This window comes from Balaenoptera acutorostrata, chromosome 21, assembly GCF_949987535.1.
Source record: "Balaenoptera acutorostrata chromosome 21, mBalAcu1.1, whole genome shotgun sequence".
Lineage (NCBI taxonomy): Eukaryota > Metazoa > Chordata > Mammalia > Artiodactyla > Balaenopteridae > Balaenoptera > Balaenoptera acutorostrata.
The window spans coordinates 4,305,609-4,333,078 of record NC_080084.1 but is presented as its reverse complement, the minus strand read 5'-3'; the positions used below and the strand labels follow the sequence as shown (position 1 = coordinate 4,333,078).

General features: G+C 48.0%; 1 protein-coding gene across 4 annotated transcripts in view; it reads left to right on the top strand.

Moving 5' to 3' along the window:
- Nucleotides 1-27,470, top strand: part of SH2D4A (SH2 domain containing 4A) — a 71,953-nt gene that overhangs the window by 13,691 nt on the left and 30,792 nt on the right. For 2 of the 4 annotated variants that reach the window (XM_057537087.1, XM_057537086.1), the window contains 3 exons: nt 7,651-7,810; nt 9,095-9,266; nt 23,886-23,966. In XM_057537087.1, the coding sequence (XP_057393070.1) occupies nt 7,710-7,810; nt 9,095-9,266; nt 23,886-23,966 (354 nt within the window). In that variant the 5' untranslated portion in view covers nt 7,651-7,709. Of the gene's footprint in view, nt 1-3,079; nt 3,104-6,761; nt 6,776-7,650; nt 7,811-9,094; nt 9,267-23,885; nt 23,967-27,470 lie in introns of those variants that run through there. The other 2 variants (XM_057537089.1, XM_057537088.1) reach the window with 2 other exon arrangements.

Below are 27,470 nucleotides of genomic sequence, written 5' to 3'. Positions count from 1 at the left end.
CCTCCCCTCCCTTCATTCCTGACCCAGCACGGTGACCTCTGCTGCTAGAGTCAGTTCTTACCTCAGTCGATTCCTCAGCTGCGTCTGACCCTGTGAGTTGCCTCTCAGAGTCTCTTGTTGGTGTCATGGTCACTTGCTGTCTCCATGACTGCTTGTTTTTCGTCTCTGCCTGACCCTGAATACCCGTGTTCCCCAGGGGAGTCTCACTTTACACCGGTGGTTGGTAACCTTGAGGTGGGATTGAGGGGCCCATAGACTCCATGGAAAACTTATGAAAAGCTTGGACCAGGAAAATGCACACAGAGGACGTTTCATGTAGAATTTCCCAATGTTCACGACTCCCTGAGGCTCATTCACAGACTCAGAGACTAGGTTAAGGTTAGGGTCTCTGTATTCTCTCCCTGGGGCATCTCTTCTGCTCCTTATGCCAGACTCTCACACCCGTATTTCGAAGCCAGACCTTTCACCTGAGCTTTGGTTTCCATGTCAGTTACCCAGTGAGCATCTCTGCTCAGAAGACCCTTAGGCCCTGCAAACTTGATGCAAAACCGAGTTCATCAGCATCACCCCGGTGCTCCCCACCCCCAGGCCTGGTCCTGCCTCTCAGTCTCCACCATGATCTGTGGCCCTGAGTCACCAAAGCCAGAAACCCGGGAGTCCCCTGGTTACTCCTGACCTCACTGCACCCCATCTGCTCCGTCCCAGGGAGGTTTTCCCCACCAGCCTGCTTGTCTGTTAGTGTGTGCCAGCCAGAAGCCTTGTATTTATGTTGTTTCATTTAATCCTCGCAAGAATCCAGGGAGGTGAATGTTGCCCCCCTTATTCTTACAAGTAAGGAAACAGACTTGGAGAAAGTAACTTGTGTGGGTCACCGGTGGAGTCAGGGTTTGAACCCAGGTCCAGCTCTACTCCAAGTCTGTTCTGCGCCACTGGTCCCGGCCCTGTCTGTGCCCCTCACTCTGGGCCGGATAGTGTAACGGACTCGGTGTCTTATGCGTGGAGCACGGGATGCAGATGCTCACTGGCTGCCCTCCCCTTTCAGCGCCACGAGCTGTGGACTCAGCGGGCCCCCCCCCGGCTCACCTTCTCACTTTCCTGTGCCACCGCCTGCACGTTCTCCAACTCCCTCCCTGTCCTTTTGTCTCTACAGTAAGCATAAACGTTTTTGAAGTTTTAAAAGATGGTCCTGTGTTAGTAGCTGCAGGATTATTACCCAGGTTAACTTCAGGAAGTGCCGGTAGGACTGGGCCTTGTTCTTCGCTAAATGCACATGAGGCTGGAGCTGTCCAGCTCTGCGGGGCCGAGAGGGCACATGACAGTGACCCCACACCCAGCTTGCTCAGCAGAGCCCCTGTACGTTGTTCATTTCCTGCCATTCCTGTTGGTGGGTTTCCTTTTTTGCTCTCAAAAGTATTTCCGTTTGGACAATGCGTCAGAGGTGCCTCTAAACACAGGTTTTACCATCTCACAGCCGAGTTTTGAATTCTGGTTCCAGTTTCACCACCTCTATGATCTTGGGCAAGTTACCCTCCCTAAGCCTCAATTTCCTTGTGGTCAGGTAGGGTTAGTAACGGCCTCGGTGATGCTCTAAGTATTTCAAAGCAGACCTGGCACGGGCATCCGTCAGAAGGGACATGGCCATAGCACCCGAGTCCCGGAGGCCCCACCGGCCAGGCATTCATTCACCCTTTGGTTTCTGGGTTGGAGGTGGGTGACCTAGAGGAGGGGCCAGAGTGGTGGGAGAGTCCTGGGATGTTGTGAGTTCAGGGAGCATATGGACACGGCAGCCTGGGGTTGGTAGGAGCCCTGCTTCCGTCAGTCCTAGTGTAGTTCATGCGTGATGCGTTAGGGGCCCTGGTTCTGTTGCTCTTCTGGCTTCTGTTCTCCAAGTCCGTGGTCTTTTCTCAGTGGGGGTAGAGCATGCAATTCTCCCTCTCTCCATCCCGCTTCCTCTCACGCGCACTTGCTACTGTGCTCGTCCCTCCAAGTCGATCAGTTGGAGTGGAGACCAGGTGCTGACTCTGAGGCACAGTCATAGCCCCAGGGGTCGCGTTGACCTCAGTGGAGGAGACGACCCCACTGACACCTCCGGGTGCTGCCTCCTGCCCCCTGCGGGCCTGACACGTGCTGCATGAGTGGCGTCCCCCTCCCCCGTCAGAGCGGAATGGGCCTGGCCATGGCCTTGCCAAGGACGTGCGTGACCCGTCACTGTTTTTGTGTGACATTCTACAGCACTGCCTCTTGAGTCCCTAAGAGCAAACTTGAGAGCGCTGCAGCATAGAAACATGAGTCAAAGACTGGGAAACAAGCTCATGATTCAATGGAGGCGCTCTAACAGGTCCCTCTCTCACTGTCCTCTGAGTTGAAGGCAACAGGAGGCCCAGGACACCTGGAGAGCATCAAGTCAGGACGAGTTGCAGTGCCTGCCCTGTTAACACCCCTGATGCTTGTACCTTTACCTTAAGGAGGCACGCCGGGCACTGGACGTGCTTCCGTGCAGCCAGGTGTCAACTCTAAGCAGCCGAGCTTTTCTCTCTCCTCAAAAGCACCCTCTTTCCCTGCTCTGTCCTGTCCCTGTGTCCCCATCCCCGGCCTGGTCCCTGGCGTCCGTACTCCTTCCCCTCCCAGCAACCCAGTGGAAGCGCCCACGTTCCCCGGAGCGCCTGGGCTGCTCTGTCCTGCCCGCGGGCGCAGCGGGTCGTGGCAGGAGCTCAGTGATGCCCGCTGAGCCCCGCCGAGCCCTCTTTGCGCCTCCCCCAGTAACTTGTACCCAGTCCTTTGTGTCCCCGCGCAGCCTGCCGCGTCTGTCTGAAGTGACCGTCTCTGAGGCCGGAACCTCTCCTCTCCTGGAGGCAACGCATCCTCCCCACTCTCCTCCAGCTATTTAGGAGTCAGGATTCCCTCTCCCTCTTTTTCCTTTTGAATCAGGACTCTCCTTCCCCTGTCTTTTCTTCTGTGTCCTGACGAAGCACATGCTTTTCCGAGGGCCTCTCCTGGGTTTCATTCTCCGGGCCAGCGGTGTCCACGATGGCATCTGTAAAGTAATCCCCACGTTCACCCTGCGCGTCCCGACCTCACTCTGAACTTCAATTCCACGTTTCAGGTATGTGCTCAACCTTGCCATGTGGGTTTCTAGTCAAACTGAAAATAGTTTATTCCTCGTTTCCCAAAACGTTCACTACCTAACTCCTCAAACACATGTATTTTCTTGACGTCACTGTTTATCACCCCACGTCCTCAAACCTTCGGCCTCATCTTTGAGTCCTTCCTTGCCTCGGCCGCCCAGACGCCATCGCCCCATTGGAGGCCGTCTTCCCCTCGCGCAGGCCCGGCCGGCCTCACCCCCCTTCTCTCCACCCTTTGTCTCCTGCAACATCATTGTACACCCGCTGCACACCGCCTGGTCCAGGTCCTCCCTGCGTGCGGACGCGCTGCAGGGCTTCCTGGTCCTGGCACCACCTGCACGGAGACTGTCCTGGACTCTTTTTATAATTGAAGTCGAGGTGATTTACAACACTGTGTTAGTTTCAGGTGTACAGCATAGGGTTTGGTTTTGGGTTTTTTTGGCAGATTAGATTTGATTATAGATTATTGTAAGATATTGAATATAATTATGCAGTAAGTATAATTATACAATACAATAATTATACAGTGCTATACGGTAGATCCTTGTTTATCTATTTTATGTACCTGTTATGTAGTTTGTATCTGTTAATCCCATACTCCTGATTTATCCCTCCCCACGTCCCTCTCCCCTTTGGTAACCATAAGTTTGTTTTCTATGTCTTTGAGTCTGTTTCTGTTTTATATATGGATTCACTTGTATTATTTTTAGATTCCACATATAAGCAATATTATATAGTATTTGTCTTTCTTTGTGTGACTTACTTCGTTTAGTATAATATTCTCTAGGTCCATCCATGTTGCTGCAAATGGCAATATTTCTTTCTTTTTTATGGCTGAGTAATATTCCAGCATGTGTGTGTGTGTGTGTGTGTGTGTGTGTGTATCACATCTTCTTAAGCCATTCATCTGTGATGGACACTTGGGTTGTTTCCATGTCTTGGCTATTTTAAATCATGCTGCTATGAACATTGGGGTGCATGTATCTTTGAATTAGAATTTTCTCCAGATATATGCCCAGGAGTGGGATTGCTGGATCATATGGTAGCTCTATTTTTAGTTTTTTAAGGAACCTCCATACTGTTCTCCATAGTAGATGCACCAATTTACATTCCCACCAACAGTGTAAGAGGGTTCCCTTTTCTCCACACCCTCTTTAGCATTTATTATTTGTGGACTTTTTGATGATGGCCATTCTGACTGGTGTGAGGTGATAGCTTATTGTGGTTGATTTGCATTTCTCTAATAGCAAAGTTGAGCATCTTTTCATGTGCCTGTTGACCATCTGTATGTCTTCTTTAGAAAAACATCTGTTTAGGTTTTCTGCTCCTTTTTTGATTGGGTTGTTTATTTTTTTGATATTGAGTTCTATGAGCTGTCTGTATATTTTGAATATTAACCCCTTGTTGTTTGCCTCATTTGCAAATATTTTCTCCCTTTCTATAGGTTGTTTTTTCATTTTGTTGATGGTTTCCTTTACTGTGCAAAAACTTATACGTTTGGTTAGGTCCCATTTGTTTATTTTTTGCTTTTATTTCTTTTGCCTTGGGAGACTGACCTAAGAAAACATTGGTACGATTTATGTCAGTGGAGGTTTTGCCTATGTTCTCTTCTAGGAGTTTCATGGTGACATGTCTTACAGGTGTGGACTCTTGGTTGGTCACTCAGACCAAGAACATGGAGCTAATGCTTTTTGAGCACTTGTCATGTGACAGGCCTGTGAGTTCAGACTCATTACCTCTGTTTTATCAAAGAGGGAACTCCGGCTCGGAGAAACATTGTGATGTATACGTGGTCACGTAAAGAGTTGGTAGAAGCACTGGGATTCTAGTACCACTTTCTGGCTTTATGCAACACAGGGCCGAAATTTAAACCCTTCAGCCTGGTGTCTGGGGCCTGTGCCAGGCGGCCACCTGCTCCCCCTGCGTGAGCCTCAGCCCACGGCCAGGTGGCTTCTAAAGCCGGTCGGCTCTGGCGGAGACCCTTGTTCCCCGTGGCCCCATGTTGATTCCCTTCTCTGATCTTGGTCATGCTGTTCCTTGTGTCCAGCACCAAACCCACCCCTGTTCTCTGTCCAGATTCCATATCCGTCCTCCCAAACTGAACACAAAGAACTTCTTATTTCTTCCCTGTCCTTCCGAAACATCCTCCATCCTCTGACTCCTCGATGGACTTAAATCTCTCATGGTTATGGTGTATGCCCCCGGCCCTCCACACATCCCGCAGCACTTCAACACCCCTCCCCAGTTACTGCTACTTTTCTAGGTAACTAGCTGGTCAGCACCTGCCTCCCCCAGCTAGAAGGAGGGGCTGGTCTGTCTTGTTTGTAAGTGTTCACGCGTGTCTACCTCAGCGCCTGGCACATAGCAGATTCGCAGTGAAGTTCATTAAGTCAGTGACCTACCACCCTGCTCTTTCTCTCCCAGGCTCTGGGTGACGTGCAGGAGGATGTTTCACCCCACATCTCCGCAGCACCCAGCTCTGCATCCTGCCAGCGTTAAGAACGCAGCAGGATTTTGTGGAAGGAGCTACACAGAGGCCCTGCTAGCCCCCCTGTCTTGGTACGAAGCAGAGGGCACCAGGCCGACGCTCACTTTACTGGAATGACTCCCCCTCCCTGGGTTCAGGGAGCTGTGTGGGCCCCCTGGAGGGCCCCAGTGTCTTCAGAGCGGAGACCCCTGTCAGGGCCGCTAAATCTGACACGTCCTGTCTGATTCCCTTTCTCCTGCCCCAAAGCCTCTGCCTCTTTACCTTCACCTCCCCTCCTTTAGGGGCGTCAGCACTCTGTCCTCTCCTTTGCTGCCCCTCCCTTTCCTTTCTGAGGCCCTCCTGTGTTCTCACAGGGTCTCTGGGATTTCGGTCCCCCCAGAGCAGGGCCCTCCCCCCGAGAGTCATGCCCCCGCCCGTCCCCCGCCACGCCCACTGTGTCAGGGGGACACGGCTCCGGGAAAGCGTGTGTCGCTGTCCTGAGCAGGGCAGCGGGGACCTCTGGTCCCCTCCTGCGTCCCCTGGCTCTTGGCCTCTCTCCTCTGCGGCCACCTTCCTCCTGCTGCCAAAACTGTCGGTTAGACGGTTACTTAGGTGAAGGTTGAGAGGTGGGCATAGTGAAAATATTCTTAGCTGCCCTAGAGAGGTAATAAAGGGGGTCTGTGAGGTCTGCCAGCTTTCCACGGTTAATGAACCAGCGGGCATTTCCTCAAAAGAGCCAGAGCTGGCTGGGCCTCCCCCGGCCCCCCAGCCCCCAGGGCTCACCTGGGACTGAGCCTCCCTCACACCTGCTCCACCTGTGAGCACAGAACGTTTGGCTCCTGTTGTGGTGAAGACTGTGACCCTGCCCCCCAAAATATCCTCTTCAGAGCACAGTCCCCAGAACACCTCTGTGGCCCTGAGGAAGGTGGAAGGTGCCCAAAGAAAGAGCAAGCCTGGCCCCGAGCAGCTGCTTTTTTAATGTGTCCTGAGGCAACAGCAGGACGTGAGTCCACAGCACGTTGGACAGAGATGCTTTCATCGGAAACCGTCCTCTACTTCCTGTGACATGGCCACGGCCCGGCCTGCGTGCCAGCAGCTGCCCGTGTCACACACTCAACACCACTGGCTAGTGTGGGTCCTCAGGCCCAGGCATCTTGACCAGCCGTGGACCATGACAGCCCCGGTGAGTCCCCTCTGGGGCCTTCAGGTTTAGGACTGCCCAGCCCCTCTCCTGGGAGTGGTCCACCGTCCCAGGTTTCAGGGAACATGACCTGTGTGGCCGCCTCTGAGGAGCAGGAACCAGAGAGAATGTAACACGACCCCTGCTGGGAGCAGGCGTAAACACGGTTACTCACGTGGCTTCCCCGCGTCTCACGCTTCGGCGTGTCATCTCTCACGGGCTGGCCCGAGTCTCTGAGCTGGCGCGTCCGTCGGTCGACGGCACAGAGGGACGGTGGCGCCAGCCTCTCCTGAGAGTCCGTCATGTGTCGTGTGTCGTGCGTCAGACACCTGGGGACCTGCCTGCACGGCTGTCGCCGCCTCCCCACAGCCATCCTCCTGAGTAGATGTTAGTATTCCCATTTTGCAGATAGGGAAATTGAGGCTTAGGGAGATTAAATAATTTGTCCAAGTCACACAGCTAAGAGGCAGGGCTAGGATTTAGACTAAAGCCGGTCTGACTCTCAGGTGTTTGCCTTGTACTCAGCAATGAAACCTAGAAATGCAGTGGACACCCCAAGCCCTGGAGCAGCCGGGTTACAGGGAGATTCTTAGGCTGTGGATGTTCTGGTGTCTGATGCTGCTTTGTTACCCTAAAGGTAATGCAGACAATGCCTGCTTTCTTCCCATCTCGCGTCTTCACTTAGAAAAGGGGCACCACATTCATCATATTTTCAAACAGACGTACCGCAGCCCACGGCCACCGCCCTGGGAATGCTGCTCATTCTGAGCAGGTTGGACGGGCTTTGCCTCATCTGACTTTTAAATACTTTAATGATGGAAAACATCCTAACCCATGGCTGAAGATACGTGTTCATCCAAATTCTGTGTTGCCTGCAGACAACGGCAAATCGGTTCATTGGAAGCTGGGAGCCGACGAGGAAGTCTGGGTGTGGGTGATGGGTGAGCACCACCTCGATAAACCCTACAACGCGCTCTGTGATGAGATCCTCGCCCAAGGGGCACGGCTGAAGCCGGAGCAGGAGGTGCGGGAGCTCAGGTATGAACCCGCAGGGCCGTGAGGGACTGGCCAGGCGCCACACAACGGGGCCGCGAGCCCCCTCGCTGTCAGACCCTGTGGGGGGCCGGGTGGGACCTGAGGGCGCACGGTGACTCCCAGTTTCTGGAAAGTTCCTTCAGACTTCCGGCGACTCCCTTCATTTTCACAGCGCCACCATGTCGGCTGTTTCGCTTTCCCACTTGGGCCTGGAGGTGGTTCCCCGGTGACCCCGGGCTTCCCTAGCCTCGCGCTGGAACAGTGCAGCTGTGGGAGGGGGTGAGACGCGGGGACCCCTCGGGCTTCAGGCTCCGGGGGCCCCCGAGGAAGCGGGCCCGAGGGTGCTTGTCTGTGCTGGGTGCTGGGAGCTCAGGGACGGACCAGGAGCTTGCGGTCCAGGAGGAGAGACAGGCAGACACACAGGCTGTGGTGCGCGCTGTGACTAAGGCCAAGCAGAGGGTTCCCCGAGCCCATCATCCTGATCCGCGGCGGTGAACCTTGAAAGGTAAGTAGTTTTCCAGCTACAGAAGGTCAGGCAGGACAATGCAGGCAGAGGGGTCATCAAGACCGCTCGATGGAGCATGTATGGCGCTTTGGGTGATGGTGAGTCCTTCTGCCTGTTTGGGGTGCACAGGGGAGAGGGGGGCCGTGCTCTGAAGTGCCTGGAAGGCCAGGTTTAGGAGTTTGGACCTTATTCTGTGACAGTGAGGAGGTGGTGAATGAGGAAGTGACATAATCAACTGCAGAGACAGGAAGGTAACTTGGGTGGGAGCAGTGAGGCAGGGGATGGGTCCCCTGTGCTGGGTGCCAGGGTGGCCTCTGCGAAGTGTTGGCAGCCCCCTGCGAGCGGGGAAACAGGAACAGACACGTGGGCCTCTCTTCCGTGCCGCAGTCCTGTGACTTCACAACCGTAAGTGGGCACACGGAGAGAAAGGGACTCTTTGCTGCTGATGACACGAGGGCTGTGTGCTCTGGCTGTTCAGCTTCTGAACCAAGAGCCGGGCAGACCTGGGCTCCAGTCCTGGCAGCTGCGTGGCCTTGGATGAGTGATACCATTATTCTGAGCCTCTTACAGCAAAGCAAGGATAACAGCGCCTTCCTCGCAGGGTTGTTATGAGGATTAAGTTAATGTCTTTAAATACCTAGCAAAGGGCTCAGCCTACCATCAGCGCTCAGTAAATGGTACCCATTACTGGTTTCCACGTAATTTGAATGCAGACCTCTACTTTGGGAAAGCTGTCTTTGTTGAAGACTGTTTTTGATAATTCCACATTTGTTTCTCTTCAGAAAAACTCAGTCCAGAGAATTCACCAGCAGCTTGAAACCAAAGTCACACTCCTCCGATGTGCGGGCACCAGGTGACCGGGAGCCTCGGAGCGTATGTGAGAAGGCGGCAGAAGAGGGGGGACACGGGCGCGGCCGTGGGCCAGCTTCACCCCTCGAAGAGGAGAAAACACCCGTGAGTCTTTCCTGTCTGTAAATGTGCGGAATTTCATAACGGGGGAGATGAAGGTATTGGGGCCACTGAGCGTCAGGATCCTAAACTGGCTTTTCTGGGAAAAACCCCTCCCAGCTTGAAGGCCCTGCTGTTATTCCTTGTTGGGAGATTCGGGGGTTTGGCTCACCTGCTTTTTCACAAAGAATATAAGGCACCCTTTTCCACGGGAGAAGGTGTGAGGAAATAACTCTAGATATAAAATTGTGCATTTTAAGACATTTCCAGGGTTATTTTTCCATGTTATGTGCCTTCTATAATGGCTCGGCAGACTCGTTCTTGAAGGGCCAGATGGTGGACCATGGAGCTTCTGGGCCCTGTGGCCTCTGTCGCAGGTGTGCACAGGCTGTGGCCACTTTACTCACCAGGATGGTTGGGGCGGGGTCTGGCGCTCGGGCAGTGGTTTGCTGGGCCTGCCTGTAACACTGGCACCTCCGGGTCCTAGATTTGTCCTAATGGGTCTCCCCTTTTGTTGAGGACAAAGCATCAGTGTCTCTTGGCTTCGTAGATTCTGCCTGGGATTGTGGAACAGCTGTTGCCTCAACACAACAGCCTTCTATACTCAGAACTAGGCTGAATTCTCTTAGGTCAGGTGGTTTAAAAAGCTCAAATGTAATTTGCGGCTTGGATTATGGTTTGGAAGAAGAATGAAACTATATGGTGAAGTATTTCTTCTGCCAACAATTTAATTACCCTGAGAACTAACAGGGGATTTGCAGCTGTGTGGCTTCCATTTGGTCTCTGGCTGTATAACGCTGTGTGTGCTCTTTACCTCTTGGAGGCTGTTAAGTGGGAGGTACATTGAGGAGAAGATCCCAAGATTGATTGATTTACTCATGCAATGAACAAGTACCCATTATGTACTAGGCTTGAGATGACAATGCAGGAGTGAAAATAGAATCACTGCTGTCATGAATTTCGTAGTTGAGGAAGCAGGGAAAGACTTCACATAAAATGTCACTTCAAACGATGGCAGTGCTCCAGGACTGGGGTATGTTTCTGTGCCTCGCTCACCCCAGGACGTGAGCATTACCGGGGCGTGCATAATGGCTTTGCAGGGGACTCAGAGCTGGAGGTGACCACAGAGGCTGCCTGGGGCTGGAGGTTCCAGCAAAGGGACAGTTGGGCAGGGCTGTGTGGCTGGAATGCAGAGGGAATGACAGAGTGAGGGGCTGGGCAAGGCCAGACAGGACAGGGTCTTGGGGGCGACATACATGTTCTGACCCTTTGTGCAAGAACAGCTGGAAATTGTCAGTGATTTTTGAGCAAGGGGCTGGCCTAAGCAGATTCATATTTTGAAAGGAACTGATCAGGCATCCCAGTGGGCAGGGGAGTGAGGTTTCTAGCACAGCCCAGGTTTCCAAGCTTGGATGCCTGGGAGTGTGGGTGTGTCATCAGCATAAACAGGAACAAATGGCTGGAGGAGTTGCTGGTTTTAAAGACGATGAGTCTGGTTTAGAAACATCAAGGACTTCTCATGCTCCTCCAGGTGGAGATGTAAGTTGATTTCATACAAAAGAATAAAACACACACAATTTGACTTAGCGTCCACAAAGCTTTTCCTCATGGATTTAGTTCATTTTACAACACAATGCAAGTGATGATTTCTTTTGTACAGATGAACAAACTAATGCCCAAAGAGAGATTGATTTGCCCCCCATATCTCAGAAAGTCCTCATTTTTGTATATCTACTTGAACTTCCACTCCCATCATAACTTTGATGTACTTAAAACAGATTCATTGTCTTCTCCAGATCTGCTCCTTGGAGAAGAACTCTAGTGAGAAACCGAGGCAGGAGTTTTGGAAGTCACCCATTGCATGTTTCCAAATGCAATCCGGGCTTGCGCTGTAAAGATTACCGTGTGTCGGCCATAATTTAACCATAGTATCTAGAAGGATATTGTCATGTCTTTAAAATTGCATTGTCTACACAAGGCCTAAAGTTTATTATAAAAGGAAAAATCATCAAGCCATTTTTATTGATGTTAGTGGTCATAATGCTTATCTGAATAACCATGGGAGGATTTAAAGAGCCATCAATTTTCCAGAATTATAAAAAGTATTCAAGGAAAATCAGCTATAGATTTACTAAAATAAAATGGTCTTGTTGGACTTGTAATGAATTGCCACATGACAGATCATCACCAGAAAATGTGCTCCATATGCTCAGAAAGTTCTCCAGACCTGAATCTGAAAGCACTCCTTACTGGTCTGATCTAAAACCTCTGAAGGGCTATGAAGAAGAGATAAAAGTTAAATTCAACCCAAATGCTGATGTACCTTCAGCACCGTGGAAGCTCTTGTGTAAGAGTCAGTCACTCATAGGAGGTGGTGCTTCTAGTTAATGATTTAACTGGGGTGTAAGAGTGCACTGGGTTTCTGCATTTGTATCAGCCAGTGTCTTTTCAGCTCTGCTCTGATTATCTTGTGAATGGAGGAGAACATGTAGTCAGGGACCCCTTTGGGCCTGTGTAGGACTTGGGGGCCAATCCCACAGTTCTTCCTTCATTATCCTCCCTCTTTACCCGCTAATATTTTGAATAAGATGAAATCAGCTTAAAAGAATGCCAAGGCCAGCTTCAAGAGGAGAAAACAGCACATCCTAAGAGCATAGCCAGGAGCCTGGGATATTCTTTGGTGAAAAGGCAGATTTGCTTTCGTGCGGGTAACTGGGTGATCGCGGCGAGGGGGAGGAATTTGACACTTCACGTGCAGGCATCCCTGGACAGTTGCCAAATGACTTAGATGCACTGTCTTACTCCATCCTCACAGCAGCCGTCGGAGACGTGAAACGGGGTCTGTTCTCCGAGGGGAGGAAGCAAGGGCAGCGGCTTGTGCAGAGCCTGTGTTAGAGGCAGAGCTGGGCCATCTCGTCTGCCCCTACCCCGGGAAAGCTATCACGGCTGCATCGTCACCATCACACTGCTGGCAAGAGAGGTTTTGCTTTTGTGCCCCCAAAGCAGGAGTGCTTTAGACCCAGATGTTGTTGGCTTTCAAATTAAACAGTAGACTTTTTTCTGTAAGAAAACATGAGAAAGAGAAAGAGGAGAGCGGAGAAACAGACGCAATGAGATCTAACTGCCTGGACACCTGCCAGGGCAGATCCACGGCAGTGTCCGCAGAGCTCGCAATGTGGCCCTGCTGCTGCCTCGGCCAGATTCTCAGAGTGGCGTTTGCCCTGCGCGTGGCAGCACTGAGTCTGTGAGGCAGGGTTTCTCACGTGGGCTAGCGGACAAACCTCAGAACCTTTTGGAGCCTCTGTCTTCTCACCTGTAAAAACTGGGAATTAAAAATACCTGCCTTGTTTTATCTCATGGTTTATTTTGTAAAAATTACATGAGATAATATATTTGGAAATGCTTGGAAAACTGCAAATCCCACTACAACTCCAAGGGGTTATTTTAACCAGACACACGCGAAGCCTTGCCTGGTCTGCGTGACAGTGTCCTACACCCGGCCTGCCCTGCGAGCACCCTGCCTGGTGAGGCCGACTGAGGTGAATCGGTCCTTCCGTGAGCTAAGGCTCGTCAGGGTCTCCATACGTGTAGTGATAGGTGTTACGGGGCCATAAGGGAGGCACCCGACTGGGTCTCGGTGTCTCAGGACTTGGGAGAAAGAAGGGACACCCCCTGGAAAGCACTGCACCCAGTGAGGCAGGACAGAGTCAAGTTCCTGGTGGGGAGGGCGGAGCTGGCCAGGGAGGGCGGGGCTGGCCGGGGGAGGCCTGGGGGCCAGCAGGGTGTCAGTGGAAAGTGAGTGAAAGCATCTTGAGCGGGTCCAGGGAGGGAGCGGCCTGACCCGGGCAGGGCTTGGGTGGTTTGCGGGGAAGGAAGGCGCTTTGGGAGGGTGTCTAGACGCTGTATCATGGGGGAGGAATCAGGCTTGTCCTGTTTAGTTTTGTGTTGCTGCCGTAGCAAATTACTGTGAACTTAATACCCACTTGTTATCTCACAGCCCCCAGGTCAGAAATCTGACATGGCTTGGCTGGGTCTTCCGTTCTCACGAGGCAGAAATCGAGGTGTTGGCTGAGAAGGGATCTTATCTGGAAGCTTCGGGAAAGAATCGCTTCCATGCTTATTCAGGTCGTTGGCGAATGAGCCACCGCGAGCCCTATCAGCCTGGGAACAGTCCTGGGGCTGCCTGCCTGCCTTCTCGTGCTGCCAGTGTGGCCCCTCCCGCAAAGGCGGGTGGAGTCTCTCTCCTGCTTAGAATTTAGAGAGATGCTAAGTTTCTAGACTTGACCTTCTGCTGCATCTCTCGGACTCCTGCTGGAGAAATTTCTCTGCTTTTAAGAGCTCATGTGATTAGTTGAGGCCAATAGAACAATCCAGGAAAGTCTCCCTGTTTTAAGGTCTGTAGCTTATAATGAATACCTGCAAACTTCCTGTGTAACATAACACAGACACAAGTTCCGGGGGATGAGGGTGTAGACATTTCGGGGCTACTCTACCTGCCACACCCTGTAGGCGGTGGACTCAGTACCACTGGCCTGCCCTCTCTTATCCAAACCCCTGGGCCAGATGTGTTTCAGATTTCAGATTGTTTCAGATTTTATAAAAGAAATGCTGTGTATATACTGTATAATATATAGTGTCCCCAGCAGGGTTTGGTTACACTTTGCAATCAGTTACTGTAAATACTGTAAATGATCTCACGTTAGTCCAAGTCAGGTTTTCCCCTCAATATGAGTTATGTACGTTCAGAGCTTGTTGGATTTCAGAATTGTTAATAAGGGATTGTGGACTTATGGTAGGTTTTTGCTCTGTGGTAACATAATGAGAGCAAGCATGGTAAACGTAGTCAGAAGAACTGGGCTTTCATTCTCACTCTGTGTCTGCAGGATTTCGTTTTTTCTTATCTATAAAATGAGAGGCTTTTGAAAGGTACGTAGACACAAAGCTTAAGACCTCTTACGCACGTACACCTGGGCAGACATCACTAATGGATCGCAGCTCTCCTTCCCCCAACCCAGGGTACATGCGCCCTCGCGTCCTGTCCACAGACGCCTCTGTGCTCAGTCCCGGGAGCGAGCGCTCGAGATGGAATCTATTTGCTGAGATGGCTCCTCCTAGCCTTCCAGCTCTAAATGCCGGTGATCCTAAACAGCACCCATGCCTGTGTGCCCTGAAGGCGAATATTTTCTCATGTCTTTATGGCTGTTAAGAAGGGTTTCCATGCAGTTTCACCGGAAAAATCACATCACCAGGGCTGGACTTTCACATCCAAGCAGGAATTAGGCAGGGGTGTGAGGTCCAAGCCCAGCAGTACAGGGCCGAGGTTAACCCAGCCCCATTTCCGAAAATAAAGTACATACTACGTCCTCCTTAGTCAACTGGCTAGCCTATCCTCAGCTTTTCACCACAGCCCTCCACCCCCAGATTGGAAACTATACCTCTTGACCCACCTGGGTCTACTTAATCTTCTCACATATAAAAAATTGTAGAGACCTGTACCCTTCCCTCCATGGAACCAGAACAGTAAACAGCCCAATCTTTAGGTTTGCATTTGGATTATTTTATACCAATGTAACAATGATTTATTTTATATCTTCATTGGCAGATGGCTTCATCCAAGGAGATCTTTTCTAGAACAGTGAAAGATTTGTCCCAATTCTAAGGGTAGAGAATTTCTGCTTAACCCTTAGATCCACAAGAAGCAAACCTGGGGGATTTGAGAAGAGTTATTTGATGCCTGCCTCAGGGTTTGGAAAACTTGGGGTCCAGTCTCAGCATCTTTTTACACACTGAGGATAATCTTTACAAAATATTTCTTAAGAATATATTTATGTTAACTTAAAATTTTCATTTTAACAAATGGATAACCAAAAGTAAGACTGCCCAATTAAGTACCAGATACCTTGAAACAGTGCAGCTGACACAGAATACCTCTAGTCTGGGAATGGAGGTTTCCATCCTTAGAAGCAGCTCTGTGACCTGTGGCCACATCCTACAGGAATCAGTTCCCTCTATAAAATAGGGGTTAAATTAGCCACGTTGTTTCTTTACAAACGAAGCTGAAAAAAATTAATGAGGTTGCTTGCCTGATATCATCTGATGGAAACAGCAAGAATTGCCCCTGAAGTCCTTCAGTTCTGAGATGCTATTATCACCCTGAGCCCAGGCTTGGTCCTTCTCATTTTTCAGATGAGGAGGTAGAGGCAGAGGGAGGCTGAGTGGCTGGTGCAATCTGAGGAGACAGAAATGATCCCTAGATTAGAGCTGCCTGCATGGCTTCTTTTCTGGAAGCTGTTGCCCTCTACAAAATACCTGCCCTTTCCTTGTCTTTGGCAGCAGTGGTAGCACTTGGGAAACTCAGAAATGATGTTTTGCTTAATATCTAGTGAGAGTGTTCTGGTTCTCAGTGGATCACAGCAAACACTCAGTGTTGCTGGGAGCTTGTCCCTGAATGGGAGGTGATGGTAAATATGAGAATTTAGCTGTCACCCAGCCATGTTCTGAGACATGCAGGTTGGGAAGCAGAGGCCATTCCCAGGCAGAGACAAGTCTGATGAGGAGTTAATAAGAGCCAGAGAAGAGGACAGGAGAGGCACTGTGTGAGCAGGCACCCCTCCCTGGGGGAGTCTGGGTAAGAACTAGGGGTACCTCTCTGCTGAGCAGAGATCCTTAGGGACCCTTGGTGTGGACAGCCCTCCCAAAGCAGTCAGTGTTTAACCCCTTCCTGCAGGAGAATTCGGGAGGGAAAATAACAGGTTTGAGGGTGGTGGGTGGGATGCTAATTAAAAGAGAAGCCCTTGTGTGGCTCTGTGTCAGGTGATTTGTAGGCTGGGGACTCATTCATCAGTAGACTGACTGTCCTTGCCCCGAAGGGGACCTTGGATAAAACTATCTGCTCACTTTTAGATTTTTATTTCCAGAGAATTACTTGTTTTTAACAGAAATGGCCTTCAAAGTGGACCACATTGCAAACCAGGAGATTAAAAAAAAATTAGAACGCAAATATTTGGAATTCAAAGCATTAAAAAAAACCCAAAAAAGACCTTGAAGCTAGCAGATTAAAAACCCTTGAGCAAGAGTCTTCCCTGTCATACATAGTATCTTCTTTAACCAAATGGAGCTAGAGATGAGACCTCTCACCTCTCCACCTCTACCATGCACGTGCACACACACACACACCTCCCACACTGCCCCAAGGCTCTGGCACCTGCTTTTACATCTGTCATTTCACTATAACTGATAACAAAAACATGCCACTAAAATGTGCATTTTAATCATAAAGTTGACATTGAAACTGTGGTAGTGTTCAGTTGTGTTTTTAGGTGTTATTCTAACTCATAGCATTATGTTCCCTTCAGTAGAGAACAGTGAAGGGGCACCTGGATAATGATTTTCAGACACAATGAAAGGCTTCCACTTAGGTTTTCCTTCTTCCTTACCTCCTTCATCCTTTCCAAACTGAAGTTATTAAGCTTGCTATCTACTCAGAAGCCAGCAGTTCTCTAAAACTGGATTTTGATTGTTTGCCTTCATAAAGGAGAGATTCAGAAGGAAGATACTGAGATCAGACCACTTGAAGAGAATGGAAAAGAATATGCTTGATTGCAACTTTTGGACCCTTATTCATCTCAAGGTGCTTCTACATAGCAACCACAGTTTGGGGTTCTGTGTGGCACAGGCTTTCTATTAAGAGTGAAAAGTAGTATTAGAGCACAGCTCCTTAGGTGACTTAACCTAGGAGAGTAGGCGGGTGGAGAACCCTGCCCCGCACCGAGGGGTAGACGCCCTGTGCCAGGGCCTGGTGGAGCCGTCGCAGGACGGCTGGCTCTTGTCTGCAGACAGACATGTTGCCAGTACCTCAGAGGGAGTAGGGGTCACACTAATAATGAGGAAACCACTGCAAACAGAAGGGGAAATGTATTCTTGAAATGCAAGTGGAATTTTGAGGGTTGAGTTGAATGTGAAGAAAAAAGAGAGATAATCCCAAACCAGTAACCGTTTCTCTTGATGTATATTCCCTCCTAGTATACATGAAGGAAGCATTTCAGTATTATTTTTGTGAGAGATTAAAGTATCGTGTATACCAGGTAAAAACAGACGAGGAATTAACCGTGCTCATTGTATTAATTCAAGAGAAGAGCCGTAATCAGAGAGTTACACAATTACCCAAATAGTTTTTGTGTAACTGTAATAGAATTTCATGGTAGTTTGTAGAATAAAATTTTATATAAGATAGAATCACAGAATCGTAAGCCCTTAAAAGCCTTTTAAGCTGTTGGAGTTTTAAAAGTAGTATGTTATATTAAAGGCTTCATATAAAGTGAATTACAAAAGAGAAAAACAGTTCTGGTGTTGAGAGTTGTACATTACAAAGTTGGTACCACAACTTCATGTTGTGTGATGCACGTGATGTTGGTGATGATTCATTTATCCGACTCACTGGAGTAGCATGCTGGGAAGAAAAATATGGAACCCTGTGGGGCCTTGCTGACCTTTCTGGGGCTCCGTTTCCTGGTCTGAAAAACGGAGGTTACAGTAGCTACAAATCACTAGGTTGGATGTGAGTAAAATATATATGTAAATACTATTTTCTATTATTATTTATTGTTAGGCTCCTATTTTATGTTACGTCAAGACTTCCCAAATCAACCATGTTTTTAAGACTCTTTGACTACTCTCCTAACAATCCTTTGTTACTATCCTTATACTTTATATTCTTATACTTTATATTTATATATATTACAGCTATGTAAATATAATAAATATATAAATATTTATAATATCCTTAAACTTTATATTTAACAATTACTTTATTTCTCTTGCTGTCTTCCTTTTCTCCTTCATGGATCATCTATCAGGTATCTCCCTGGTGAAATTGTAAGAGCAGCCTCTGAAACTCTTTCATATCTGAAACACTTTGCCCTAACAACCCTTATTAGTTCTGATTATTGCATTTCCTGAGGATGTTACTGCCCAGTTCTGCTGTTTGCACATCGCTTGGAGGAGTCGTGGGTGAGGTGCGTTGCCGGCAGACAGACCTTCATGCAGCATGACAGTTCCATGCTCTGCTCTGCTCAGAATAAACTCAGGTGCTAAAGACTAATGCATTATTTAAAGAGGTGCCGTAAAATTACACATGATACTAGAGTCCACTGTATTTCCAAGGCGGACTCTCCAGTAGTCTTTGCGCATAGATTTTGCTAGGAACAATGTTAGAGAAATGGGGAAAAGATTCCCTAAGGTCTCCGTTGTCCTAATTCATGTTTCAGTAAAATCTCTCCACAGGGACCACACAGCATATTTTCAGCAGTAAAATTGAATGTCCCTTTTTCATCCTGTTAGTCTAGTTGGCTTTAGGAAAGTATCTCCACTTTCTCTATATTATTATTCTTTGTCACTTTATCAGAGCACAGTTTCATTATTCTGCCTCTCTCACTATTTCAGAAAGAAAGAAAAAAAAATGCTAAATCCCAGTATGCTCAAAAGCTTACTATTATAGTCATCACTGGGAAATTCCCTTTTCACTTAAAATGGTTGAGAATAGAAATAGGAATCTGATTATTCCAGCGACCTGGTTAGCAAAGTGCGGGGACAGGCCATCGATTTTTGGAGAATTTGAATTAAGTCTCTCTTATTGGTATTAAAACTAGACTGAATATCTTTTAATGATTGAGAACGTGTTCGTGAATACATAACGTGTTCATTCATTCACCAAATACTTATTGAGGCCCTACTAAGTGCCCAGTCGCTGTTCTCTTTGCCGAGGCTCCAGGTATCGTGAATTAGTTAAGCTGACGTGATCTTTGCCCTCACAGAGGTTACTACTCTGACCATTAGTCTGTTAAGGAAGACCATGGATTTAAGAGGTGTAAGATCAGGATGAGCCAATACTTAACCTAGCACTTTGTTTTCAAATGTAAACTCTTGATTTTAGCCCCTTAATTCAGCGGTCCCCAACCTTTTTGGCACCAGGGACCAGTTTCGTGGAAGACAATTTTCCACGGATGCGGGGTGGATGGGGGATGGGTCAGGCGGTAACGTGAGCAATGGGGAGCGATGGGGAGCGGCAAATGAAGCTTCGCTCACTCGCCCGCCGCTCACCTCCTGCTGTGCGGCCCAGCTCCTAACAGGCCAGGGACCGTTAGCGGTCTGCAACCTGCGGTTTGGGGACCCCTGCCTTAATTCATCATTTTCTTCTTCACCATTAAAATATAAGCGCTAAAAATGTTCTGTTCACTGGAGCTTTCTTGTTTATTCCAAAGGCTCTTGACGTTTGTTTGATTGTATAGTCCTACTGTTAAACAGAGTGAATATTAGGTTGAAAGCCAGAATGAACCATTTGTCAAACCAGTTTAAAAAGTGAATATAATTAGAATAATTCTCATATGACACATAGTCTCTGGAGGAAGTACAGTTTGTAACCATATAATATTGATGTTGCTGGCAGCGTCTTTTGTTTACCCATTGCTTATATAGATTTGAATGGCCATACTTCTAAGTTTAATGGTAATTTATATATACTTATAAAATCCTTTGGTCATTGTGGAGGGGCTCCACTCGCAGGTCTCCTTGGTCCACACTGATTGGAGAGGACCATTCTGACTTGGTGTCCGCAGGAAGTCCACTAGCTTGTGATGTCATTGGCTTCCAAGTTTTCTCTCTGTTTTTTTGGAGCTTTTGCATAAATATTCCATGGCAGTTTTTGTTTTTAAATAAAACAAATATGAAGAAGATACAATAGCTTTAACTCTGCCCATAGGGCTTCAGCAGCTGCAGAAGTCTCTGTAATGCAGCAGGTGGGAGGGGACTGCCGTGGCTTCTGTGCACGAGAGCAGACAGATGTTCTCTCCGGGACACCCCACAGAAGGAGCAGGGCAAGGGTTTCAGCCCCTGCTTTCCTACCTATGAACAGGTCGCCTTACCTTTTTGGTAAAGGGATAATACCTGCTTTGATACCCTTATGGTGTTGATATGAAGGTCAAATGATGCATGGACTTGAAAGTTCTTTGTAAGAAAAAATTATGCAGGGAGGTGGGTAGTTTTCCAACCTTCCTTGTGTTGCAAATTGGAATAGCTAGAGTCTATTCCCTGGAACCCAGCGTCATACGGAATCTTCAGAGAGGGCCCGGCGCCCTCTTCAGGACGCCTCTTCATCCTTGAGCTGGGGACGCTCAGAGTGCTATTCCTGAGGCTGTCTCCTTCTGGTACTGACATCGTGAATCATCACTTTTGAGCCATGGATCTGGCTGTTTTTTAGTAGAGGAGGTCTGGCTCACACTGCTTTCAGTCTATTGCATTGTACATGGTGTGCTTTGTGGATTCGTAAGCACGTAAGTGTATCTGAATGAACTGCTCTACGCAAGTCTTGATTAACTTCTTCATATTATTTTAACATTTTGGAATAAGAGCGAATCTTCGCTCACCCTTAAAATGAGAATTTTTATAAATGTGGTTCTCAGTACGTGTGAATAGTTTTAGAGTTGACAATATGTTTTAGACACATGGAAGGATTTGAATAGAAGTACTGATCTCTGGGGTGGTTGTTAAATTAATCAGTTGTTTATGCTAAATCTTATCTACTCAAGAACCAACTTGTGAGCTTTGATGTACCAGAAACAAAACCTAAACCTTCAGACAAGGAAAGGCCGTCAACTCTGAGTGGCGCCGGTAGGCGGTGCTGACGGTCACAGAGGTCCCTTCAGTCCCCGGCACCAAGTCCTGAAAATTGTCTTGTTCCTGCATCTGTGCTTAGATTTGAGCTCTTTTTTTTTTTTTTTTTTTTTTTTTAATGAGGATCTTGAATCAGATGCGTATGTTTGATTGATTGATTGATTGATTGATTTTGGCTGTGTTGGGTCTTCGTTTCTGTGCGAGGGCTTTCTCCAGTTGTGGCAAGCGGGGGCCACTCTTCATCGCGATGCGCGGGCCTCTCTCGTTGCGGAGCACAGGCTCCAGACGCGCAGGCTCAGCAGTTGTGGCTCACGGGCCCAGCCGCTCTGCGGCATGTGGGATCTTCCCAGGCCAGGGCTCGAACCCGTGTCCCCTGCATTAGCAGGCAGATTCTCAACCACTGCGCCACCAGGGAAGCCCGAGCTCTTTTAAAAATATTGATGACCCTGTAATATCTGACAATTGAAGAAGCAGTGAGCATGTTGAAAGTGCTAGTGAGAAAGGGCACATGATGATGATGGAAAAAATCCAGATTGTAATTTCTTAAAAAGCAAGTGGTGAGAAAACACTTTTGTGTGTATACATGAGATCAATAGTTCCATTGAAGGAATACTTATAAGGGACAAAGAATAACTTGTACAGTGTGTTGAAGGTGTTATGTCCAAGCAGAGGACGGTAATTGGCAAGTGATGGGGGGAAATGCTTGACAAAATAGACCACACTTTGGGATATATGACTTAGAAGAGCAACGTCAGATATCTATTAGCCTGACGCTAATTCAGGAAACAGCTAAGAGTTTGTTCAGGAGCTGATCGTGGTGGAGGTGCTGCTGATGAAACCTTGGTCCAAAGCTCTGCTAGTGGCAGAAGCCCAGGTCCCTCTGAAACACATGAGTGGAGAAGCGGGGGCTGCAGCACTGTCTACAGCACCTGAGGAGGTAGCAGTGGAGCGCAGTCACCTGCCTCCTAATTTTCAGCACAGAAGAAACATCCTTTTTGCCAAATGATGCCCCACAGATCTTATATCATTGAGGGAAGGGAGAGTGAGCCTGTTTTTAAAGTTCACAGTTCTTATAGTGGCAATGTATTCAGAGACCACAAGCCTGAGCCCTTCAAAGCCATCTCGGACTTTTGAACAGACAGACTTATTCAAAAGCTGTTGGAAGAGTTCTCATCTGTTCAGAGTAGAGGAACTGGTTATCGTCCTATTCTGCTTTAGATGCAGGGCAGCTACATATCCTTTTATAATATCAGAATAAGGAAAAGATGAGACAGAATATGGCAAGTAGCAATTGTGAAATCTATAGGATTCATTACTTTGCCAAGTAATAGGTATAAGAAATCTTTTGACCTGCAACTCATTTCCCTATCATGACAATATTGATATAGTGGAAAAAGCATGAACTTTGGCATAGGCTGGCTGTGTGATCCCAGAAAGCTGCACAACTCCTCTGAGATTCAGTTCCTTCACCTGAGGATGGGCGTTATGTTGCCCCTCCTTCAGCGATGTTGTGGGCAGTGAAGATGATAGTTACTAAGGCGCTGATGCAGAGCCTGGGCAGGACAGGCTCCAGTGACCCTCAGCCATCAGGGAAATCAGCATCGACTGTACTCCCGTGATCAGTAAGTGACCTCAGCGGAGAGCTGGAGTCCAGGGCCGCCAGCGATGGCCAGCTTTATCAGCTAAGACAGAATAGACCAAACAGGCAATGGTCAAAACATCATGGAGGTGCATCTTTCTCCCTTGTAACGTCCAGGATGGGTGTTCTGGTCCAGGAAGGCTCAGCTCTACACAGCCATTCAGGGACTCAGGCTTTGGAGGCTGTGCTGTTTTTCTAGTAGCATGACTGCTGTCACCATTCCAGCCCAGAGAAGGGGGAAATGGCCTGGAGACACATGTGAAGGAGGTTTTAAGGGCCCGGATAGAAGTGGCCAATACCAGTTATCACCTGCATTATTTTGGAGGTAATTATCCACATGGGCACCGAACTGCAGGGGCAGGATTGAGGTAGCCATGCTGGTTCGTTTTATGGCATAGAAGTGACCCTAAAGTACCCCCTGTGCTCCACACTGAATCTTGGTACCGACCTTTGGCTGAAACTTTGCAGGCAATTCCTCATCTATGCCAGGATCCAGGAAGGAGTCCTCAGGCACAAGGCTCATGAGTCGTGGTACCATGGGTTGAGGGTGGCTAATACCGGCCACACAGGTCACATGGCTGCCATGCTGGCCTTGGCCCAGACTGCACTCAGGCCAGGAACCGGGTGACGGGGGCCGGTGTAACTGCCCTGGTCTTACGAGGCGCCCCGTGTGCTGTGCCAGCTCAGTCACAGAGCCAGAGGGGTTGGCAGGTGGCCCACAAGGATGGTCCCAGGGAATCCAGGCAGCAGAACTGGGAACCCCATTGGCAGGAGCTGGCTCCTAGGAAATGCGTCTAGAGCAGCAGAAGCCTAGCTCCGGAACTGGGAAGTGGGGGAAGCAGGGGGAGAGGGGGATGTGAGCGGGCAGGGAGGGTGGGCAGGGCTCCCAGGCACTGGGTGTTCCAGGTATGCCTCCAGCCCTAGAAGGGGAGAGAGGTGAATGCAGTTAAGTGGCCGAAACTAAGGCATTTCTCTGGTCTGACCTAAAACACAGGATGGGGTAGAGCAGGGATTAAGAGAGAAAGAAGGGAATTGAAATTAAGGAGTAGTGTTGATGTCTTAAAGTCATCCCAGGGACCTTGGGGCCAGCTGTGAGCAAGACATGAGCAAACCACCAGCTCCTGGCTGCTGGGCAGTGATTCATCTCTAACCCTACTGAGTGCGGGCTCAGGAGCTCACTTGCTGGTGGGAAAGGGGTGGATCCAGTTGGGGCGGGCAGCATTTGGGAACATTGACATGAGGGAAGCATTAACAGAGTATCTTCTGGAATTGCACTGCAGCTCTAAATGGCATAAAAATGTGTTTCATTTAATTTTTAGTTGCCCTCCAGTTCCTCAAGAAATGTTCACCAGATGTTGGCAGATTCTATCAGTCGTATGAAGGAATATGGATTTCACCAGGTAAAAGACTTACCTTCCGTCTCAGGGGCTAAGTGCAGAGCCCTTTCCACTAACGTTTCACAAATTGTTTTATTAGCCTCATGCAGAAATGAAATTAAGCAGCACACTGTGAACTCTGTCTTTGAAAAGCTTGTGAGCACAGCTGTTCATCTTTACCTGTTTTTCTGCAGAGTCCTGAGTATCATGGAAAGGTTGTGCCAGGACGTATCTGCTCGTCAGGGCATATCGGACTCCTCCCTGAAGATCTGACGCCAGATAGCGTCCTGGACAGAGGCAAACGCTGGGGAGACTGATTTCAGAGAGAGAGAGACGAAGCATGAAACTGGGCGGAAATCGTGAATTCACATTAGGTTCCCTAGGTGTTCACTCTTTCTCGAGCCTGTCCCTTTGCGCTGAGCAGCTGCTTGGGTCATTGTGCCCACGGTGCCCGCAGGGCCTCCAGGCGCTCAGGTCTCCGGGTCCATCCAGACAGACACCTCTCTGCTCCCTCCGTCCTACTGCCTTGTTACCATATATGCGGCTCAGGATAACTGAGGCAGAGACTGGAAAGAAACCCTGTAGGGTTTGGCCCACAGATGGTCTGAAAAAGTGGAGCGAGAGATGAGGCTGTAAAATGAAGGTTCTGGGGCCCACAGGCTGGGATGGAGGCTGTGAGGAGGCGGCTGGGGCCGGTTCCCTTGGGTGGTGACCCAGGCCCGGACTCCTCTGCAGGGCCACGTGTGAGCTGGAGAGCTCGCACGTTTGAGGCTTCAGTCATGGGGAGGTCTGGAGCTGTGGGTCTGGTGCGCAGACGCTGATGTAACACATGCCTCTTTCTAAAACAGCAGCAATAGTCCCTAAAAGAACTCCCCAGTGACACTGCCCTGATTACATTATGTCATTTTAACTGAGGGCAGGTGAGGAAGAAAGGACAGAAGTTCTGCGTGTTCGTTCAGACGACCTATGTTGAGTTCCTCCTGCGTGCCAGGCTCTGCTGTGGGCACTAGAGACACAGTGAACGAAACAGATAAAGTCCCTGCCCTCGGAAAGCTTATACTCCTGATGCGGAGACAGATGATACATCTGTGTGTGAAGTCAGGGCCTAAGAGCTCTGCAGGAAAATCACGCAGTATAATGGAGCTGAGGAACGCAGGGAGGGTGGGAGTTGGTTTTTATAGAGGTGGCCAGAGAAGTTGACATTGGAGCAGAGACCTGAAGAATGAGGGCGGGGTGATGGGGATGGCTGGGGAAGTATGTTCCAGGCAGAGGGAACAGCACGTAGGAGGGCACAGAGGCAAGAGCTCTTGGACACGGTGGAGGAACGACACAGAAGTCAGTAATGAGACAGAGTGAGGGGCTGATGAGGGAGCTGGTGGGAATATTTGCGTCAGCAGCCCGGGACGAGTGGCTTTGTGTCAGGGACCTTTGACAGCTCCATCTGCCCATCTCTGGCTCCACACCCCGGCCCCTGGGCATCTGGACCAGCGTCCAGGCTCAGCCCTGCTGCCCCTCCACTCCCTGGCCTTCATCCTGCACCTGTGTGCTTCAGCAGAACACTTCTAAAGAAGAAATGATGGTTTTCTAAACAGAGAAAGTAAAGATCAACTTGTAAAGACTTTTCTAAAAGTAAATTTTCTGGAGGAATCCTTAGAGAAACTCGGGACAGGTTCTTGAGTGTTCTAGCTGCTTTGAATAGAAACAGCGGCCAGGGTCAGCTCTCATCTGCTATTACTCCGTGAAACATTAATTTTGTCTCCTTTCTCACTGTGCCCATACATAATGACACTGTGGATGAAAAAGGAGTGAGACTTACTAAACACAGCTCTCTCAGACACTGGCGTATCACCTCAGCAACCAAGTACCGCCCGAATTATTATTTACTTAATATATTTCTTTAAGTAGACTCACTTTGTAAACTTCTTGCTTTTCCTAAGCAACAGTATCCTTAGCATAACAGTATGCTATGATAGCATAGTTTAATATTGTAGCTATATTTTTCTAATTATTTAAAATCATTTAAAAATATGTGTGTGGAAGACAAACAAAGCTCCCTTTGAATTTTTTTCTGTTTGAGCTTAGAAATTTCTACCAGCACTTTTGATGTATTTCAGGCTTGCCAACAGCTTCAATAAGGCAATGGCAAATTTTAAGTCATTTCAAACACCAAAAGCTGTTCTTTGGTTTTTATAATATTGACTAAAGAAGGGGGCTTAGCTCTGGGCAGGAAAAGAATGTAAGAAAAAAAGTGAAAACAGTCAAACCACAAAAGTTTCGTTGCATCTGAGGTGAAGTGCATAATACGAATTATCACCATCTTCTGTGTTAACTGTGATTTAATGGTGATTGAAAACAGTTTCACAGCATCGAGGTACATATTTTACTTGTGGTGCAATAATTTAACCACAAGAAAGTCTTTATCTTTCTATAGGAAAACACAAAAGAAAAAAACCATGATTTCTGTGGTGCAGAGCAAAGCACGGCCAGTCTTTCCTGCCCCTCAGCCTGTTTCATGACTCAGCTGACGAGTCTTTTTCTTGCCGCACCAAGTTGTAAATTCATTTTTCTCATGAACACTCAGAAGGTTGTCCTCAAAGAAACAAAGGAATTTTTAAGTGATTTGGTGTGTTAGTTTTCTCTTTGGTTAAAAACAAATTCCCTTAAGTGTACTTAAGGCTACAGAACCGTACATGTCAAAATGGTTAAGATGGTAAACTTAGTGTTATGTATATTTTACCACAATTTTTAAAAACGTTAAAATGGTAATTTTATGTTATATGTATTTTACCACAGTAAATAATATTGTAAGTCCACTATACTTCAATAAAAAATTCCTTTTTTAAGGAAGACTCATGTTTCTTATTCTATATTTTTCCTTCTCAAAAAGGATGCTTTTAAAAGATATTTTTGTATATTTTATTTTTTCTTTTCTTTATTGAAGTACAGTTGATTTACAATATTGTGTTAGTTTCAGGTGTAGAACAAAGTGATTAAGTTATTTTTTTTCAGATTACATTCCATTCATTATACATTATTATAAGATATTGAGTATAATTCTCTGTGCTATACAGTAAATCCTTGTTGTTTATTTTATATATAGCAGTTTATATCTGTTAATCCTATACTCCTAATTTGTTCCTCCCTCCCTCGCTCCCTCTCCCGTTTGGTAACCATAAATATGCTTTCTATGTCTGTGAGCCTGTTTCTATTTTGTATATAGATTTATTTGTATTACTTTTTAGATTCCACATATATGTGATATCATATAATATTTGTCTATCTCTGTCGGACTTACTTCACTAATTATGATAATCTCTAGGTCTATCCATGTTGCTGCAAATGGCAATATTTCATTCTTTTTTATGGCTGAGTAATATTCCACTGTGTATAAATATCACATATTCTTAAGCCAGTCGTCTGTTGGTGGGCACTTGGGTTGTTTCCATGTCTTGGCTATTTTAAATCATGTTGCTATGACCATTCGGGTGCATGTATCTTTTTGAATTAGAGTTTTCTCCAGATATATGC